Here is a 21,294-nt window from a genome sequence, read left to right as displayed (position 1 = left end):
ACATGCAGACAGTGAGAAAACAAAGGCACGCAAACCTCCAGTTTTGTCAGCTGTCATGGGGAGTTAGGGTATCCTAACACAGAGACCAACAACTTGGGCTTTTAATAGCTCAGTATGTACGGATGCAGACACAAACATACACATACAAACAAGTAGAGGTGAAACACAGAGATGAAAAGAAGAGAAAATACTCCCTTATTCTTAAATAAAGCCATTGCCCTAGTATAAGGCATCAGACTTTCACATCCAATTTCATCTAAGCAGAATATCCTCAGGGTGGAGATTATTAGCTTGAAATGAAAAAAAAAGATGGGGCGGAGATCCATATGGCATTGGCTCAATCATTTGAAATGAAATATAAATAATGTAAAGTCTTGAGAAATTATAATATCATTTCACCCAATTCAAATATACGTTTGGTAACCGCTGATAATTATGCACAGTCCTGGCAGCCTTTGATGCTGCATCTGTCAAGGATTAGCCAGCATGTAGCATGTTCTTCTAATTAGATGGCTCTTGCTGCTAGGCTTATACTAAGGCACAGGCCGACTCCTGCAGGGCACCGGTAACCTTGGAGGAGTGTAGTGCTGCACAAGCTAGAAGGTACTGTAAGACACGGGGCTAAAAAGGCAGCTAATGCTCAGGAGCACTGCGACTATGAAAACAAAACATTTTGCTCTTTTGGAATTTAAAGTACATGAGTGCTGGTGGTCAGAGTGAGATTTCTGCAGGACTCGTCATAGCGATGTGTCTAATTTGAAGCTGTTTTTACTCCAGCTTTCTAACATTTGTTTGTAGAATATAGTACAAGACTGGAGCGAGTTATTGTAACGGTTATTGCTCTCTGTCATTGTATCTGTACATTTAATGGAAACACACTTCTTTGTGGGAGATAAAAATGCTACAAGCCTATCTGACTTCTTTTCCTCATTCAGCTACATGACTGGGAAAAAAGCTACTCAGGCAGATAACTAGTGCCTATTTCACTCATCATCTTTATTGACAAAGTATCAAAGTGCTTTAAAAACTTGAAATTTCCAGTTTTCTTCCGATTCTGCAGCTCTCTACAGTTAAAATGCTGCATATGCTTCTTATCTGGGCTTTCCAGCAATATGTGTAGGGCTGCATACAGAAACCCTATCATTAGGTGGACTAATGTCTCTGCTATTCTCAGACAGTGAGATGCATTGAAATCAAATACTTCTGGAGTGACTGCTCCTTTCTCAAGTATATTAAGGCCTATGTTTGCCTTTCTCACGGGATTCCTGGGCACACGAGGATTGTTATGCAGTGCCAGTACTAATGCAGCGATAACACCTAAATTCTCAAGCCTGCTGACCAACATCGCCAGCCCTTTTATTACCATTATTCCACACCTACAGGTTCCTCACACACATTTTATATCAATTTGCTGAACCTAACACTCCCTGCGGGACCTGTGACTGGCCCTGTGGAGGCTGCAGCATGCAAGAGAGATCAACAGGCGAATCCACAGAGGTGTGACTGACAACGCTGTCAGCAGAGAAACACTAGCAGCAATACCCATAAGTCACATCTGTCAGTCGAACAGAGCAGACCTGTATGTGTATGTGTGCGTATAAACGGTTCAAAACCTTGTTCTCTGCTCGGTGGCATGTTCCCTGATGCCTTGGCCTGGGTAAAAAACATTGACCCAAGGTAAACAATATTCTGACACCAGGGCCAATAGTCCACAGATAAACTCAATGGAGTGCAGAGGAGGAGGAGATAGACAATGGAGAGAAAATGAAGCAAAGAGTAAAGAAAGAAAAAACAAAGTGTCCTTAACATCTGTCAATCAATGCTTCACCCTGATAAAGAGCCAAGTGAACTGAAAACAAGTTGGACTTTTCTTTTGCCTGAAGGTAATCAATGTCAGAAGATCATGAGTCAACTGACTAACTGACTAGAAGGAAGTGACTGTAGACTATGCACTATGACACACTTGATCTACAGCAGAAGGTCATCCCCATTGGGTCATCATTAAGTATCTATTGCTCACCATTTCCCAGGGCTTCGTGGAGCATCTGGTTTACCAGGGGCTGTTTGACCAAGTTTGCGTAATGAATCATTGCTGGAGGCAGGGGGTGGTTTATGACTGACCGTTGACACCAGTGAATCATCAGTTCAATACAGAGGTGGGATTTCTGATCAGTTCACTCTTTTGGTTTTCAATAATTTACTTTTTTTTGCCATTTCTGTTTTATTTGCATAGACACAGAGTGGAGATGGGCAGAGGGTGTATAACTGGGTTTCTATTGCCCTCAGAAATGTGCAAAATGTAAATTGCGCAATAGAAAACTGGAAATGGAAACAGAAATGTTGCATAAACTGTCAAAGATAGCAAAAAAGTTTTTACGCTCTCATGAGGTGGTTTTTGAGACATTTCTAAATAGAAGTATTGCGCAAAAGTGTAATGGAAACACATTGTGCGCATTTTCACTAGTCACGGGCATGACAAGATCAGTGCCACGAGAGGTTCAATAACATAACAGTTCATGAAATGTTTTCTGGGTCATTCAGAAGCTCTGGATCCACAACTCGTTGGTGAATTCTGTACAATTCTCTCCCAGAAATCCATTATGCGTGGCCGCTGCCATAAATATGCACTTTGCCTTGGGACGATCAGGCACACCCCCCCCTCTCTGCAAGAACTAGGACATATTGTGAGACGGGTAGAAGGGACTTTATTAGAATCACGCATCAGAAGCCAAACACTCTTCAATGGAAACACCTACAAGTAGTAATTATACTTTGTTGAAATTGTACAAATATCACTTTGATATTGCGGAGAACTGTAATGGAAACCAAGCTAGAGATGCATAGGAAAACTGTACACTAACTCATCCTTCCCAACATATTATTTATGAAAATCAAATGATCAGATGAGCTTTATTCATCACATACATAATCATACATTGTATAACGTGTAGTGAAATGTATTGTGCATCTCTCCTCCGGATACAAAAATACACAAAAGTGCAATTTTGTGGGTGGTGCCACTTGTGCCCTTTATTTTTCCTCCATCAAAACATATCTTCTACCAGCAGCAGACTTGCTCAATTGCATAAACACAGCCTCCCTTCTTCCTTCAACCACCTTTATGAAAAGCTGCAATATTTCCACATATCAAAAACCTGTTGATATCCAATTTTTTTTCATAATTTTCAAAAGCAGGTATTTATCTCCAGAAATGCTGGATTTTCTTATGGGGATGCATTTCTTGTCTAGCCTTGCAAAGCACTAGTTAGTGTAAGACGTTGCACGGAAATTACTGTAAACAAGATGGTATACATCACAAACTGTTGAAAGACCCCAGTTAAGACACAGATTGAATGTGTTGTATACATTCCCAAACAATACTCCTAAAGCCAGAATAATATCAGCATATCCCACATATTTGAAAATACTATGATCAGACTTATACCTTAACATAAATATTGTCTGATTCACAAAAGTAGGTATAATAATAGTGTTATAGCGTACGTATTTGTTGCTAATTTTATACATAGTATGCTGGATGTAGGATACCACTACTTAAACACAGGCCAGAGTGTCATCAATTACGTCAGGAGCGGTAACCACACACATGCCTGATTTATTAACCTGTCCATTATTGGGAATTGGACTGGAAACTTGTCAATGCAGTAAACAACCAGCATAAAACAGACCTTTGAAGTAAATCCACTTTGTTGTTTTGAGGACCTTGCATGGAATGTAGACACTGCAACATGATTCTATGTCTATTCTACATTTTCCCTGTTCCAAAATACAGCTCAGGAAAAAAATAAGAGACCACTCAAGAATTACCACTTTCTCTAATTTTAACATTTATAGGTATGTGTTTGAGTAAAATAAGCATTTTTGTTTTATTCTCTAAACTACCGACAACATTTCTCCCAAATTTCAAATAAAAATATTGTTATCTAGAGCATGTATTTGCAGGACACGACACATGGTCAAAATAACAAAAACTGCTGGTGTTTTCAGACCTCAAATAATGCAAAGAAAACAAGTTCATATTCATTTTTAAACAACACAATACTAATGTTGTAACTTGGGAAAAGTTCAGACACCAGTATTTGGTGGAATAACCCTGGTTTTCAGTGACAGCTTTCACGTGTCTTGGCTGTTGGATGACTTTATGCTGCCATAGAAATTCAAGAAGTTTAGCAATGTTCGATGGCTTGTGACCATCCATGTTCCTCCAGAAGTTTTCAAAGTGGGTTCAGGTCTGGAGATTGGGCTGGCCATGACAGGGTCTTCATCTGGCGGTCCGTCATCCACACCCTTATTGACCTTGCTGAGGCCAGGAGCATTATTCTGATAGAAAAACCAGTCCTCAGAGTTTGGGAACATTGTCGGAGCAGAAGTCCAGCAGTTTTCAATAGTTATTTTTGGATTCCAATTACTTTTGCGGTACTAATAGCACTGTTTTTGCCTATTGCAAGAAGATAGTGATGACCGCAGTAGTGGTTTTTATACTTCTCCTTCAATAAGACATGGATCAGGTGTTTATTAAGTAGAATAAAGTGTGCTTGTGTTGGAATTCAATAGACACAGGAATGGAATGGCTGTCATACATGCAAACATGCTTTATTTCAGAGGAAATTGCAGTGGTCTCTTAATTTTTTCCGGAACTGTATGTTTGATTGTTGACAATATCAAAAAATATCTAGCTATTCTACGCTGAGCAGGCCAGAAAAACAACGTGACATGAGCAGATATTTTGGGACTAGTATTCAACTGCTATTTAAGTTGTAGCGAAAATTCCAGCAGAGAAACAAACACTGTACACTGTGTACCTGCAGGGAAAATACAGGTGATAATAACACAGTAGGAAGACACTGAGTAAAAACTGGAACAAGCACCATTTTAAATGCAAGGAGACACAGGGACTTTGTTTACCAACTAAGTACGCAAGATTGAAAGTCATTTCCAACAATAGACGAGGCACTCGTATGCCACTGAGTGTAATCAATGATGTTCCAAACAAGTGATTCCTGCCAGTGAATGAAAATCTTTATCTGTGCTACCAAAGAATTACACTCAACTGTGCTCAGAGCATGACTCAAAATCAAACACAATGAATTTAAGATGAAACACATACTTAATTCTGCCAGAGATGAAAGACATACCTCACATGTATTGACAAAACATTACTTCTTGTGTGTATATGAGTGTATGAGTGCATGTGTGTGTTCCTGTCATGTGTCCCCAGTGTTAGAGCTAATAACAGAGTTGTACGACTCAGGCCTTTTGATCTCAGGACACGACAATAACCACAACAGCTGCTGGAAGACAAGGCAGGTTAGGAGTGCTGAGATCATTTCGTATGTCCCCGTGACATGACCCCTGACCTGCTGTAGAGGGCGGCTGGTCTTTTACGTAGCATTAATGAAGCATAGCTGGCACCTGGACCTCCCAGTGCCGTTAAGAAGGAGACGCTGACACAGTGGGAGCCCCGGAGCTTCTCAGGTTCTGACAAATGGCTGGCCTCCACACTTCTATTGTACTAAAAAAACAAGCTTTACACTTTAAAGGAAGGCTCTTTGGTGAGGAAACAGTGAATGATTTCTGTCTCCTCAACATGAAAGACTTGGTGAGGGATGCTCTTGTCACTCATCTGAAAGCTTTTTATGTGGATGGTTCTCCTCAGCCGTAATTAACCGGAGGTGAGGCTGCAGTACTGACCTTTTCTAATTGCTCCCCATCCCAGGGCCTATGCTAGCAATTAGCCACAGCAGGACCTCCAACTAGTGGATGAGAGGGGGGGAATTAAAGCAGAGCTCACATAAAAGGTGATGGCGCTGATTGGGCAACATGCGCCTACTGTACAATCTGCAGAAACTGAATAAGGGGAGGCAGTAAGGACAGAGATGTTAGAGGTCTCAAGGCAATTTACCCTCTGTGTTTCTCTGATTGCACTTAAATGACTTAAACGCTGACAGAAGTTCATGTTATGTGCTTAATTACATCTTACCACTCCTGTAAAAACCATGGCATTATGTAAAATCACTGCATTAGGGAATAACTCAACAAAGTGCAACAAAATTGTACTTGGTTAAGCTCAACAGTAGTAAGAGATTTAAATCAATAGATAATATGTTTCTCTGCATTTTATGATAAATCATTACATATTACAATGGTTATTACAGAACTCAATTAAGCTAAACTACTTAGACGGAATAAAGACTTATAGATCACAGTACATAAAATGGTTTTGGTCTCTATAGTTTCTCTATTAGGGTTACATAGATTATATTAAGGCTAAAAGTTATGTGTAATTATCAGGAGTGGCTGCTGTGATTGACAGGTCAGTGCTGTCGGTGTCTCCTGTGCTGGGGGGGCTTTACCAGCATTAGCTCAGCTGCTGAGTTGGACATTCGAAGGTCTTGTTTATTGAATAAAAGCTATTTCTTTCCTGACAGGCATCTTTGCCATGGTTTTGTTGGAGGAGTTAAGCTATCAGAGGATTCTTTAGATTTTCATTACAATAACATATGAATCTTTGCTGCATTAGCCAATATTAGCCTTATATGGTCAGTCAGCTAGCTTGTCAATTAGCTCAGGTAGCTGTCATTTGTGTATTTGTACATAGGTTTAATGTTACTGCTACCAAATACAGTTGCATGTGTTAATATTTATTAAGTATCTGAAATCACTTGGTCGCATTCATGACACTGTTAGTTGATGTGATCAGTGTTTTCAATAAGTTTGGTTTCATTCCTCGCTCTTCCTCAACTCCACTCACTGGCAGTTCATTAATCAATAAATCAATGGCATCACAGACGATTCCTTTAATTTATGTCTACAGTCAGTATTGGCAGGCGTTGGCACCAATTATGGCTGATGGCTACTGTCTTGCCTCAAAACTAGAAGTAATGACTTTCAGAGAAAATACTGTAATAGCTTACAGGGTAAAAATTCACCCCAACCTTGATTTTTTACAATTAGTTGAATTTTAATTTTCATGTGTATTGATTAATTGCTTTGAATTTGTTATTCACAGATTCAGATGTCTTTATTTAGGTGTTTATTACTCTGACTTAGATGCCTGCTTCAACAGTTCCCCAGTTTCTGGCGAAATAAACAAAAATAAAGAGCTAAACATAATCTCAGACAAACATATTGCATTTTCAATGAGGAGTGGGAATGCTGTCGGTCTGTTTTTTCTGCTCTAAATAATTGTTTTTATATCCGCCTTTAAAATCCACTCTCTGTCAACTTCCAATAAAATAAAAACAGTCAAAAAGCAGACCTGGAAAAACTTATTTGTGCTTTTATTTCTAGCGTGTTTGACTATTGCTGGTCTTTTAACAAGGCTCTTCGAAAACAGACCGCTGTAAAACTTCAGCTCATTCAATATGAATCTGTTAGAATCTGTTTGACTTTATTACAAAATACTATGAAATGTATTACAGTACTATTAAAAACATGGTAAAGGGAAAATGCATTGTGTTTCGACAAAACAAATGAAGCACTCCATCTACTTGATGCGCTAAGCTATAGTAAACAGATGCTTTAATTAAGAAAAAATCCTCTCATGATTTTTCCTTGGCATGTGTTAAGCTATAGCAAACATACACTTAATTGAAACAAGACACCGAAGAATAATCTGTGCTCTGTCAATAAACACTACAAACTGAAAGTTGCAGCGCTGCTTTGTGTACATGCTTCAGCTCCATTGTTTTCCTCGAGGGACTGCTGGGCTGTAACCCGAGTCCATGTAAGACTGGGGGCTGAAGCCAGGCAGAAACCAGCTGACTCAGCCACCTGGGAGCCAAATGTCTTGGCTTGCTCATTTCTGTACTGCTCCGCCCTGATTCTAAACAGCGTAGATTTATACCCTGTTTGCAGTGTTCACACAACGCACAAATACGACTGATCTGCCCACAATCCGATGCGGAGAGGAGGAAAGGAAAGTCATTTTCAGACAGAGGAACTAAATCTCTCTGCCGACTGTGTAATAAAAGAATATGAATCCTGTAGAAATCTGGCTTCAGCTTTTAGACATGATATATGTAATGGAAAAAGCAGTTTTAGGAACTTCAAAGTGTTCATCACCAGCTCAAGCTGTGTAAAGACCTGTTCTAACCTCAGGATGAAAAAAAAAACCTGTTTTCTTTAATGTGATTCAATAATAAAAAAGACAAGACACAGAACAGCAAGGAAGGAGAAAAATGTGGAATGACATTCAATGAGGTGGAATTAAGGTTTATAACTTGTATAATTTTAAATTAAAATATCCTTACATTTTTTAGCATTGGCTGGAAAAGTGCAAACTACAGGGTTTTTTTTTTTTATCATCCTCTAATATTTTAGTGATTGATGGTAAAAAAAAAAATGTGTCAGAAGTAACAGCAGAACTGATCATCAAAATAATGATAGGTAACTGGAGAGAAATCTTACTTTTTCTTACCAGCTGGAAAAATAAGATTTTATTATAATGCAGAGCACAATCTCATGTTCTGCTAATTGAATTTTGTTGGAAAACTTGTTCACTTCTTTCATTAGACCAAAATTCACATAAAACATTATCTTGCCATATATGGTGGAGGAGCTGAAGACATACCAGCGCGAACCACTCATATTTTTTGGTCATGCCTAAAAATTAAAACATTCTGGGAAATTATGTATAATAATATTCTGGAGGTGCAGATCTCACTGACATGTGCAGCCCTTTATTTGGGCGATCTGCCAGAAGAAATAACAGGAAATGATAGATACTGTTAAGAAATATTTACTGCAGCAGTAAAAAAGGCAATTATTCATAAATGGTTACAGGCTGACCCACCTAGAGTGGATAATTGGCTTGAAATTATTAAAGACATTCAGGAGATGAAAAGACCAACTTTTCTGCAAAGACTGAGAAATGATTCATAAATTGCTAGATGGACAAAATGGATAATGCATTTATTTGAATAGGAGGACTGGATGGTGCTGTGCATTGGCATCTTTGCAGCTTAAAAATCCATTTGCTTTCCTTTAGCTCTATATTATAGTATATGGACTTGCCGTAATGCACATACATTAAATATTTGCTATATGTTATGTATACTGCATTTCCTCAAATAGTGGCTTTTACCTCAGCTGCATAAGGTACCGAGTCTTTATTAGAAGGAAGTTTGTATTAGACACTGGTTTTTACTTCTAATTTTCACTGTTTAATAGACTGAAATGGTCCTATTTAATATATAATGTTTGAAAAGTTAAAAGTGCTGCCATGTGCTTTTCTATAAATGCAACACTTCCTCAACCGTTACAAAATGAAAACCCTCCAGCGTTTCAATGGATGGAAACCATTCACTGCTTAACAGAGCTTTTATTATGTAAATGCCGTACTCCTGTGTATTTTTCACTAAAGACACACACCTGCAGTGACTAAGACTGGACATAACACTTTTGGTGAGTGATCTAGACTTGTTGAAAATAGCTGCATTATACAGAGTGTATCACAAAAAAGTAGACTGTCAGAAAAAACTACAAAAACCAAAATGCAAAGACATTTTGAAAATCTGGTTATATGTGTTTGTTGACTATGTAATTCTCCCTTGATTCACACCAGTGTCTTGGGTCAGTTTTCCCGCTTCAGTGAACAACACTAATTTGAACTGTGCTAAATATCTGGTCTAATGTATTCAATTAACCTTGCAGAAGTGAACATTGCACTTGACTGGTAGCACATTACATAAGGTTACCAGACGTTTATCCATGTTGTCTTCTCCCCTTGTAAGTCGCTTTGGAAAAAACCTTTGCACATTCAGACTCACCTGTCACAAGCTCACGGATTTCTGCGTCGACAGTCTTTCGCAGCAGGCGAAGCAGAGCTGGGATGCCCCCTGCGTTCCTCACAGCGATTTTGTTGTCATCCACTGTTTTTCCATAAACTAGGTTCCTCAAGGCTCCACATGAGTTCCTCTGGACCTCAAGGACTTTGTGGTCTAGTAGATCCACCAGGTGTTTAATTCCTCCAAGTCGACACACCTTTGGACAGTATTAAAAGATATGATAATACCATTATCAGGTAGAGGAAAAAAATGACCACAAAAAGCATTTTTTTTAAGTGAGAGCACAGCAAAGTAAAATCATACATTTATTCATGTGACAAGAGAATCTGTGCACAGGAAATTTATTCATACCAGATAAAAATTATTTGGAAACGCAATGCTAATCTATGACCAAAGTAAAAGCCTTAACCGCAGGAGATGATATTTTGAAAGAGTTCATTTACATTTTCATCTGGAGCAAAAAATGAACGGAAAAATGGATTCCTCAAAATAAGCATACTGCTTTTCACTGTACAGCATGAACAGTTTTTTGATATCTTGCGAGTCAGAATGTGAAAATACAATTTTTCAATGGCAATAACAACGATTTCTATGCTGTTTTCTGTGTTCTAAACATGTATCGTCAAAATGCACTAAGCATTAGGAAAAGAGACAACCTGACCTTTATGCATAGAGGACTTGACTGGATTTTGGCTGGATCTGATAATTTGCTTGTAGCATAACTGAGAAGTAAATTTGTCTTTGAACGTCTGTGTGTGAAATTCCAGAAATTCTACTGGTACAAGCAACACACGGCTGCAATGTACGATGTTGCTAGCTGTTTGAAATTGTGGTCAGGTGGTTAAATAAAGATGCTGACTGCTGAATGCCTACCTCAGTCTTGATTCTATTATCACCAAAGCACAAGTGCTGCAGGTAGGCTGCTGCGTTGGCCTGCACCGATGGAAAATGGTGCTGCAGCATGTGGATCACCTCAGTTAGCTCTGGGTCACGCCATGCAAATTCCCTAGAAACACAGGTTGGGGTATAAAGGATGATTTAGGGTTAGAAACTATTTGCTCACTTGAAAACTACAGGCCATACTTCCTTAAATGAATCTCTAAAGTACCCCAGGGTGCACTGATAAACCCGGGAAATTAAACTCACATCCGGTCATATATAACATCCTACTCTGGACGCAATTGGATAACTGCTTTATTTTATGCTGTGCACTAAGAGAGCTAAAACTTCTTTTAAAGTAAACTCTTTCCAACATTTAGAAAATGCATACTTATGCACTTTGCTTTTACTTGTAAGTTAATAAAAAAGTTTCATTCCTTATCTACAATTGCATTATACATTCTCAAAAACATAAAAAGTAGTGCTATGATGTTGGGTGTTACATGAACACTAATAAATGCAAATGTCTCTGATTTTATGTACACAGTCGCATGTTTTCCATATTATGACAGTTTTCTTAAATAAGAAAAAATTTAAAATCCCATTATATGACTTTGCATGCAGTATTGTCACACATTGAACTGGAACCTCTGTATCATGATACTTGTCAGATTCTTGAAAATACACAGCCCTATGATACAGTTCTTTATTTAATCTTGATGGTATCAAAGAGCAGAGAGCCAAAGCTAAAAAAAATATACTGCGGATTAAAGGTAGGGTAGGAGATCCTGGAAAAACGATTCGAGCAAGCTACATTTTGAAAATACACAATTCAGACTTCCCCCAAAGCCACGCCTCCAGAGTACCGGATTGTACTCGCAGAGGGAGGAGGGACAAATGGCAGTTGAATATGACAGACAAATCACCATTCAATCATTTCGATGGGCAGGCTAAAATGATTGGATGGTGTTTTTTCAGTCCTGTTCGTTCCACAGGTGACTAAAGTTTTTATTTTTATGTTAGAGCATTTAATTAATTGGTTGCAATCAGGGTGTGAAGGGGATTTTAAGCAATATAGTAAAAATGCTCCAGGAAAACACCTCCTACCCTACCTTTAATGTAACTAATAGTAAAAATACAGGTTTCTAGACATTATCCTCGAGCCAACTCCAGAATAGACCTGGATCATGGCTGTTGTACTTGCCCAGAAGTAGCTGCACTACAACAACATACATGAAGGCAAACAAAGCCCCCAATGTGCAGGGTCAGGAGTTTACTGCAGAGGTCAACACACTCACTTCGCTCACACATGTTTTTAGGACAAGAGCAGACGCAGCAGTCTAGTGTATGTGAGAATCTATTGTTAAGTACTCAGGCATATTAGAAGCAGCTTAATGGCTAGAGCTGTGGGTGACTACCCAGGGGGCTCTCTGTTTAAACAGTAAGAGGACACCGGTGTTGACCCAGCAGAACAGGGATGCCTTGTAAGCATAGCAGTCCCTCTGAATGAGTCGTCTGTGGTACACTATGCTGCCTGTTAACCACTGACTTCATCTAGTACATCAAGACATTTAGAAACACAAACAGCTAAAATGTAAGTGGTGCCTACCTTGGGTCCTTCTGGATGCTGTCTATAGAGGGTGAACGAGTGGCTCCGTCATCCATGACAACACCCTGACGACTGTAGTTTGAATCAGAGGGCCGGTACTGTGCTGAACGGTAGGGATCCGCATAGGTCGCTGTTGTGTTAAGAGCATAGTTGTTTCTTTGGTAGGTCATGGCACTGCGCTGGCTGGATGTCCGCTGGAGGCTACCAACACCTGTAGTAAATAAAAAAAAAAAAAACAAAAAAAAAAAAACCCTGAACACAAATTTTAACCATGAAAAGTGTATGTGCGAGCCGAAACATCCAGGTTAGTGAGAGATTAGCAGCAGAGCTTTTCCACTTTACTCTAAGCTTGGCACACCGGCTTACAACTTCAAAAAAAGGCTGGAAATCCAAACATGCAGCTGTTCTGACATACTCAGCAAATTCTCAAATCTGGAACCAATTAATGACGAGGATAAAACACAGCTCCCATGGTTCCACAAAACACAGTTCCTCTTCTTTAAAGGCCTGCTTGGTTCTTGTTTTGTTTTTATAAGATTGTGCTTAGCCAGAGGGATCCTGTTGGTTTTCAAAGAGGACAGGAGGTCTCAACCTGCTCGATGATCCACAAATCTTTTCCTCGCCGCTTCCTTGCTCCTTTGCGCCACTGTATTCCTAGGCTAATTTTGCCAAACACAACAGAGAGGCACTGGTAAATCATGACCACCTCCAAGAACAGTCAGAGATAAACTAGAGGAGGAAAAGAAACACAAACACATGCATGCGGAAAAGTCATCCTTCCAGACCTGGTCCGATACTAAGCCTCACAGCATCTTTCTTTAGTCATCTTTCTTTTCATTTGCTTCAAGTGATACTATGACCAAGCTTTTAAACACAATGGGTCACGAACACAGAACTGCATAAACAAACTGGCTGGATCTAGCCCTCTTTCTCACCGGAGCCACGTGATATGTGGCAGCGTGACTGCTGTGCTGGTTTGATCTCTATCAGCCGTCCAACAGGACTGGGCATGTGCGTGCAACAAATCCCCTCCTACCAGAAACCAAGACGTCAACTTGTGGGGCTGCTCCAAAAACACAATTTCTCACATCACTGAACTTCTATGTTGGACAGCAGCATAACATGGTGCAGTGTGGTTATCTCTGAAACGTAACCTTGCAGACACAGAGACAAGGGAAGAAAAACTGAAAGCTACACAGTGTAGCTTTGCACTTTCAATACAACTATAAAGATTAGATTTCTCATCTTTACAGTGAAGGATCAATATTTCTATTTAGCATAAAGATTTTGCTCCCACTCGCACAAAAACCTAAGTGCAACCTTCCAGAAAAGACAAAAATGCATGGACAGCCCAAAGGGGGGAAACTGTCCTCTGAAATTTCATTTCACAAGATAACAAAGAATGCTATGGGATCAAATTGGATTTTTTAAATGAGGTAGTTCTTACAAAGACTCCATATTGAACAACCTCCCCCAGCTCCGCCCCCACTTGTATTTCCTCAATATAGCTGGCAAACATATTATTGCAGGGCTTCTTCACAGCATCAATAGCATTTATTACAGGACTTATCGGTCTAAGATGATCTCCGGTGCACCAAAGAGAGGGCTGAATAGTGTGTGTGTGTCACTGCTAACTAAGCATGTGTATTCGAGGCATGAGTGATAATGAGAGAATGGCGACATAAGGAGAAAGCGAAGAGAGCAGGCTGTGGATGTGGGTAACCAAGCTGTCCCCTGGCCCCTTCATCCTTCTACTCATTCTTAGTTTGACACACCAGTAATGGACTCTTTTGTGGCAGGATGACATATCAGTACCTGCCTATTAACTCACGTCTCACCCCTTCTGCTTGACAGTGGCGGGAAGATGGGAAGAAGAGAATGATAGAGAGAAAGAAAAGTAGGAAGGGAAAAACACGAAAGGAGGACACCACATATGTAGCGCTGAAGGGCAGATGGATAGATAAATGGCGTTCCCCAAGGAATACAATACACCAGAGTCAAGATTTGTAGACAAAGTTAAAATATGCACTGGATAAAAAAAACCTAATGTGCTCTTGTAAAGATGTCTCTGCATAAAACATTTTAGCATGTGCTTGCATGTTTACTTTGACCTACGTGACTCTACAACCACACACACACAGCAGGAGATGGGAAAGAGAAAATAAAGGGAAACATGAAACAGTACCATTAATTAGATATAACACAGGCTTGAAAACAGAATTTTTTAGCAACACTGTGTTGTGGTTCTGCTTACAGTACAGGGGAAGACATGTTCTTATTATGTAACCCCTAATGAGCCTTTTATCTCTTTCTAGCTCCCATATAATATAATATCATATTGTCTGTTCAGATTTTAGCTAGCTGTTTGTGATAATTACAGGAACACAACAACTGTAGATTGTGTTCCGGTAAATGAGAGGCAAATAAGAAAATACACAGGAATGGATGTGTGTGTCAGAGATATTCATGAAGAGTGTTATATCACTGGCTGGTTCCATGGTTCCATAAAATTGTCAATTTCTGTCCACTTTTGGACAAAATTGAAAATTAGGTGGTGGAATGAAGCAGTATAGGAGATGTTCAATGTTATGGTCAATGTTATCATGGCCACAATATATAAAGTAGAAGTAAAGGCCATGCAATAAAAAGTACACCAATTGTTGCCAGTTGCCAACTGCCAGAAAACCTCATGGAAGAAAGAAAAAGACACACTTTGTTTAAGCCTCTAGAAGCACAAGCAGCTTCCATATCAGTTACATTAGTTAAATGTTCACTAAAGACATCCATTGGTTTCTGACCTACAGAAGTCAGTAGTTTGTGATTTAGCCATTGCCATGTTGGCTTTTAAGAGCCAGAGGTAGCAATACTTACACTAATACTAAATGCTAAGTTACTGACACTGTAAAACTATAAACTTCATCAAATATTATGTAACACAGAAATTTTACTGTGTTGTTAGTGGAACCTATTAACCACAACCATAGTGGAACTGTCTGTCAGAAAAAATGTATTTTATTTAATAAACCGAAACAATACAAATCCAACTCAGCAGGCGAGTGAGCGGTAAAACAGACCTGTCAATCAAAGCCTAACATAGCAGACATCACAGCTACTATTTGACCTGAGATCTGATCAATGAAGGGCAAATTTAAACATAAACTATCAGATCACTTTTTAGAGTGCCCAAGTAAAATACGTGAGACCAAAATGAAAAAATTTGCATATTATTTTAAGTGAGAGGCTAAATGTAAGTCTATGGGAGCCAGGGCTTTTTGGAGCCAACCCAAGTGGCCATCAGCTGTAGTATTAACTTTAAGATACTTTTGCATTGGTCCTTAGACCTTACAATTGCAGCTTTTCAACAAACTACAACTTTCATGACTAGTTAAATTATCTTCATCAGCATAGCATGGATAACTGATGGGATCAAAAATGATTTATCTCTTTCCAGTGATATGAATTAAAGTCCCATGGGATATGTTGGAAGGGGCTCAACTTAGTAATTTTCATAAAACTGGTTTTAGTCTTCCATTAAGTGCATTATCCTTTTTAGAAAAAAGTAAATATCACATCAAGCAAGTGCAACCTTTCTCCCCTATTTTCTGTGAAATGGAGGTTTTTGACATTTCCGATATCTTAAAATACTCAAAAAATATGACAATAGAAACTGACCTGAGGCACTCCTGTAGAGTGTACTCTGCTGGGTGTGACTGGGACTTCTGTACAACGGGCCCTGGAACGTCCGATCCTCGTAAATTGGTGCAATATGTCGGTCTGGGGACATGGCTGACCTCAAGTCTTGGCCCAGTTGGCTGTGTTGACTGGCATATGAGCTCCGTATTCCTGCAGAGGGTGGCAGAAAGGCCTGGTGATTACAAAGTCATTCTTGTAACTGAAGCATCAAAGCTTTAAGCAGTGTAAAAGCAGAAGTCTGTCAGTTCACAGCAATTTATCCAGTCAAGTTGTTACAGTTAATGTCAAATAATATTTAATGCTGCTCACTAATTAATATAAATATGGGGGAATGTGATGACAATCAGCTTGTGATGTGTTTTTAATAACAGATGGCAGAAATATGGAGAAAAGTGCATCAATGGTAGGCAATGGTAGGTAACACAATAAAAGAAAACTGATAAAAATCGCCATGAAGACACACCATGAAGAGAAAGAAGCACATTCAAGCGCTCCAATTAAAACCCACTGGTCACTATAACAACAGGCTATGGAGACGGTAAGTAGCAAGTCCCGTCTGACTCAGATTCCAGATGTGAAACACTAATAATAGAATGAGTCAGCAGCACAATCTGTTGCTCTGAGTGATGCCATATGAGAAAGACCCACAGCTATGACATCCCTCAACCTCTCCACAAATGTGTTTCCAGGACACATACTGCAGATATCTGTGCTTGTGCTTAACAGGAGGATAACCTCAGATGTGGAAACTTTCCGACATTTCTGGTAATTTTACAACTGTAAAGGTAATAACAGTGACACCCCGGTTTCAGCTCAGTTCTGCCTTTGCTCAACAGGAGTATTCAGGGCCATACTACTAGGATTTTGTGCTGGGATGCAAGAAAAACAGTGGTTTTAAACTATAACTATAAAAAATGCTACAAAAGAAAAACAAACACCTTTTTTCCTGAAGAGTTAATTTCAAAAATGTAGAAAACAAAGCCAAAAGATTGTACCAAAAAGCACAAAGTCTAATTCATTCTGCTTGATTGTTCCACAGGATAACTCCACAAACTGGTAGTGAAGACTGAGGCTATGTCCACATGAAACCGCATCTTTTCCTATCTGATCTTTTTCTTTGTCGTTCTCAAAAAAGTGCTCTGCAAACACGAAGTTGTTTCAGAAAATAACTGTCTACACAAAACCACTGAAAATGACTGAAAACAATGTAGTACTGATGCCAGGCCTGTATGTGGCATTGTAATGCCCTTGGAAAAAACGGAGAAGAAGACGAGGAGCATGCGCATGAAGCTTACTTGGTTCTACCGGGTCTGATCCAAAATTTCCTCCTGGTTGCCCCTCTCCATAGTAGATCCAAGAGCATGTAGTGAATATTGTTAGCTATGGTTGTTTGTTGCTCATTGTAATGAAAAAATAGCTGAAGATTTTGACTCAGTATTTCCAATAAGCTCAATAGCTGTTGTAGCACGAGCACTACTCTGTAGTCCGTCATTGTTGTTGTTCTGAAGTGGTGTCTTGCTTCCAGGGTGAAAGGTTAGAGAGGCGGGGCTATGACTTCGTGTTATAAAAGTTGTGGTTTGGTCGTACAGATGAAGACGTGAAACCTGCGATTTCAGAGTTATCCACTCTGGGACCTGGTTTCAAAAAGTTGCGGTTTCAGTGACTGAAAACACTGCTTGTGTGTTGACGAATCACCTATCCGATACAAAACTTTTGCGAATACTACTGAAACTGTCTCCGTCTGGACAGGGCCTGAGAAGACATTATTCATCAGTGTTTGGTGGCAGGTTACAAGACACTAATGGAAACATGTTTCTTAAAGATCTGCATATTCCCTAAAGTCTATGGCAATTCACTGGGTTCCAATATGAGAAAAAACATAAAAGAAAATCTAATTAAAAAAGACAAATAAATCACAGAATAAAAAGGTATGTGGATCATGTTGACTTTCAAGACAGGATACATAATACCACATTTGATTGAAAGTGCAGTACAGGAGATGAATAATGGTTCACAATGCAAATGTCATACATTTCTACCATTTGAAAACACCACAAATGGATATTGCCATGTGTTGTCATTCAAAGCTGAAAAACCGTAGTAGAAATCAGTACACAAAGATGACAAAGACAATACATATGAAAAAAAGATTGAAGGTTTTCTGGATTCACAAACATGGAAAGGACACAGTGAATACACAAAGATTGCAGGTTTGCTTTCCTTTCAAACAAGAAAATGTGAAGTTTTGTTTGAAACCTTACATTTTCAGTGGTGTCTGGAAATGCATGTCAATGTTGGTGTTTCTCATGTGAAATCTCACATCAGTGAAGCTCACAAACTGTAAACCCCAACGGCCCAGTGTACAGTTGGCAAATAACTGCTCAATGCACATTTCACGAGCTGCCAAATGTCACCTGGGTCCTCTCCAACTGCATGAGCTCAGGCAGAGACTGCTGCAAACAACCAATCCTACCATGCAGAACAAGCTAAATGAGGGGCTCTTGTCACAGTTTGTGACAGAGGAAATTAATAAATAAACATGATTGCCTCCACTGGGACTGTGAGCCTCTGGGGGCAAGACGAGTGAAGATTTTTAGATGAAGACAGTGGGTCAGGCTGAAGATGACCTCACACTTTCAGGGAAAAAGCTAAGCTCTGAAAAACACAAGGCAGCTCACCGAGGACCCTGCTGATTTCTCCTCATATAATTTATTAATGACTACTGTTTATGAAACAGATGGATGCAGTCTGGGTCACACTTGGCTGGCACTTGCCTTTTTTCCTGGTGTTCAGGTATTTTGGAATTATGCAGCACTGATGGCATTTCAGTAAAGATGGCATCAGGCCTTATATCAAGACTTTAGCTACAGATGCTTTTTTATCCAACAATCAAACTCTACTAAATAAATGAAAGCAGACTGTACTGAAAAGGAGTTATAAACACATCTCTAAAGCCCAGTTAGATGTAAAAGCTTTTTTTAAAGATTCAATTGATGGACCATCCCTTTACTTCAGCACGGAATTATTTATGAGTCTGTGAGGGATGAGTGCATTTATACATAAACAAATGATTTAACAGTGAATATAGTGAGACTTTGTTGTCAAACGGTTGAATATGGAAACAAGTATAAATCTGTTGTAATTTTTTTTTTTTTTTAATTTATTTTGTGACTTTATGACTCATAATTTTAGTTTGTATGGTTTTTAGTTTGCTTTTATTTGTCGTATGGGGGTTTTCTGGCAGCACAGTGTTGCAGTGGATAGCACTGTGTTCTCACAGCAAGAAGGTCCTGGGTTCTATTCCAACACCAGGAACCTTTCTGTGTGGAGTTTGCATGTTCTCCCCATGTTTGTGTGGGTTCTCTTCAGGTACTCCGGCTTCCTCCCATCATCCAAAGACAGTAGAAAGTAGGTTAATTGGTTAATCTAAATTGCCCATAGATGTGAATGTGAGAGTGATTGGTTGTTTGTCTCTATATGTCCAGGTCATCAATGAAAATGAGAATCAGTTCTCAACTAACTTACCTGGTTAAATAAAAGTTAAATAAAAGAAATAAATTCTGTAAAGCACAGTAATCCTGTTTTTAAAAGGTGCTACATAAATAACAGTATTACTATTATTATTTACCCTTTTGATATTTGTATTATCTGACAGATGATGTGTGTATTGGTGTATATTTAGAGGGAAAAAAGCAGCCTATCAGTAAGCTCCATATGATTTAATTCCAGGGCTTAAAGGGAGCTCCACTCCACAGCTGCTAGCAGACTCTGTGTTGCCTGTTAAATTACTGCTTGATCAAGAAAGAGTAATTATTTATATATTTCATCAGACATTTTAAAGTACCAGTTCCAATAACCTTTAAATAAAAGCAATAAGCCACTTAATGCAATGCTTTTAGGGCAACCTACAGGGTTTTAGGCACTTCTCTCTCCCTTTTTCACCTTTAAGTGTGCTCTCCTGTGGCTCAGTGTTAAACAAACCAGTGTAGCTGCTAAATATATTACATACACATTTGCACACAAATGTATTACACCAGGGCTTGCCTGACAGAAAACACAAAGTTATGATTTGTGAGAAATGGCAGACATGTTGTTTGCTGGGTACAAAGTAAAGCAGAATAATGCTGTTGCTTTGAGCTGTAGTTGCACACTCAATCGCCCAGGAAGCCCTGCAATCTGTAGCAGTGCATACAATAGCCACTAGCAGCAGTTTGGCAGGAAATCAGTTGGGCTTCTCTTGTTCAAATGTTTAAGGGGTGTGAGGTATGACGAGAGAAGTGGTAGAGGAAAGACAGGAGCAAAAGCGATTGTAGGAGTGGGAGAGGAAGGAAGAATCGAAAAATGAAAAGAAGGGTTAATGAGGCCGTCTAAACCCATCAGAGAGTTCTCATTGCATGTAAAGGCTGGCCTCATGAACAGGTCTTTTTTGCACTACTGGGCCAAGAGGGACAGAATCTCTGTGGCCTGAGAGCCTTCATGCATATCTCTGCCTCTCAGCAGCTTGATTCCTGAAAGTAGTAACATTCAAACAACCTTAGAAGAGACTAATCCGTCTGCCTTCTTTATTCTGCTCCCTTGACAGAAAGGACTGCAGTCACTTCAGAAAGCATCTGCAAATTGTCAGGGAGAAATAACATACTGCTGTCTATTGAGGATGAATGGCCCACATTCCTGGTGCGTTATAGTCATTTAATTCTCCCCCTCAGCCCTCTCACCGTGGCTTTAACAGATTACACTTGGCAGAGGCTAGATGGAGGGCGGTGGCGGCTTGGCGCGTGCTCGCTCTGGAGAAACAAACACTTAAATGGATGCAGCTGACTGCTTTCCTCAACAAAAATAATTTTCAAAACCCCTCTGCAAACAAAGCCGAGAAGACCTAACATGATTACCAGAAAATTATTACAAATCAAAGTAAGACTAAATGTAAAAATAGAGTATACTATTAATAAAACTATGGTAGCTTGGCTTTCAGGTTTAGAAGTCACACATGCAGATATGGCACTTTTCCCTCATGCTCTTTGTCTCACTGTGTTCTAAAATGGACAGTGAGCGTAATGATCACATTATTAGGGACAATTTGTCTTCATTTTCCCTTTTTCAGCAGCACAGGGAAACAATGATTTCCTGCAAATGACAGTGCAGGGAGGGCAGTTAGGTGGGTGGGGAGGAAGGAAATAAAATGAGGAGAGTAAAAGAGTGGATATAAGATTTAAGAAAAAACCCTAACACACACAGACAAGGAAACAAAAATACATCCAGAAAAAGGCAAGAAAAAGCTTTAGAAGAAGTCAAGTGCATTGCATA

The 21,294-nt window shown here is 39.3% G+C and overlaps 1 protein-coding gene across 5 annotated transcripts in view; it reads right to left on the bottom strand.

Moving 5' to 3' along the window:
* pkp4 (plakophilin 4) overlaps positions 1–21,294 on the bottom strand; it is a 91,728-nt gene that overhangs the window by 14,232 nt on the left and 56,202 nt on the right. For all 5 annotated transcript variants that reach the window (XM_030124870.1, XM_030124868.1, XM_030124869.1 and 2 more), the window contains 4 exons: positions 15,970–16,140; positions 12,298–12,508; positions 10,683–10,815; positions 9,792–10,005 (listed from right to left, as the gene is read on the bottom strand). In XM_030124870.1, the coding sequence (XP_029980730.1) occupies positions 9,792–10,005; positions 10,683–10,815; positions 12,298–12,508; positions 15,970–16,140 (729 nt within the window). The remainder of the gene's footprint in view (positions 1–9,791; positions 10,006–10,682; positions 10,816–12,297; positions 12,509–15,969; positions 16,141–21,294) is intronic.

Source organism: Sphaeramia orbicularis, chromosome 21 (genome assembly GCF_902148855.1).
Source record: "Sphaeramia orbicularis chromosome 21, fSphaOr1.1, whole genome shotgun sequence".
Classification (NCBI taxonomy): domain Eukaryota; kingdom Metazoa; phylum Chordata; class Actinopteri; order Kurtiformes; family Apogonidae; genus Sphaeramia; species Sphaeramia orbicularis.
Note: the sequence above shows the minus strand (reverse complement) of the source record. Positions and strands in the feature narration are given on the sequence as shown.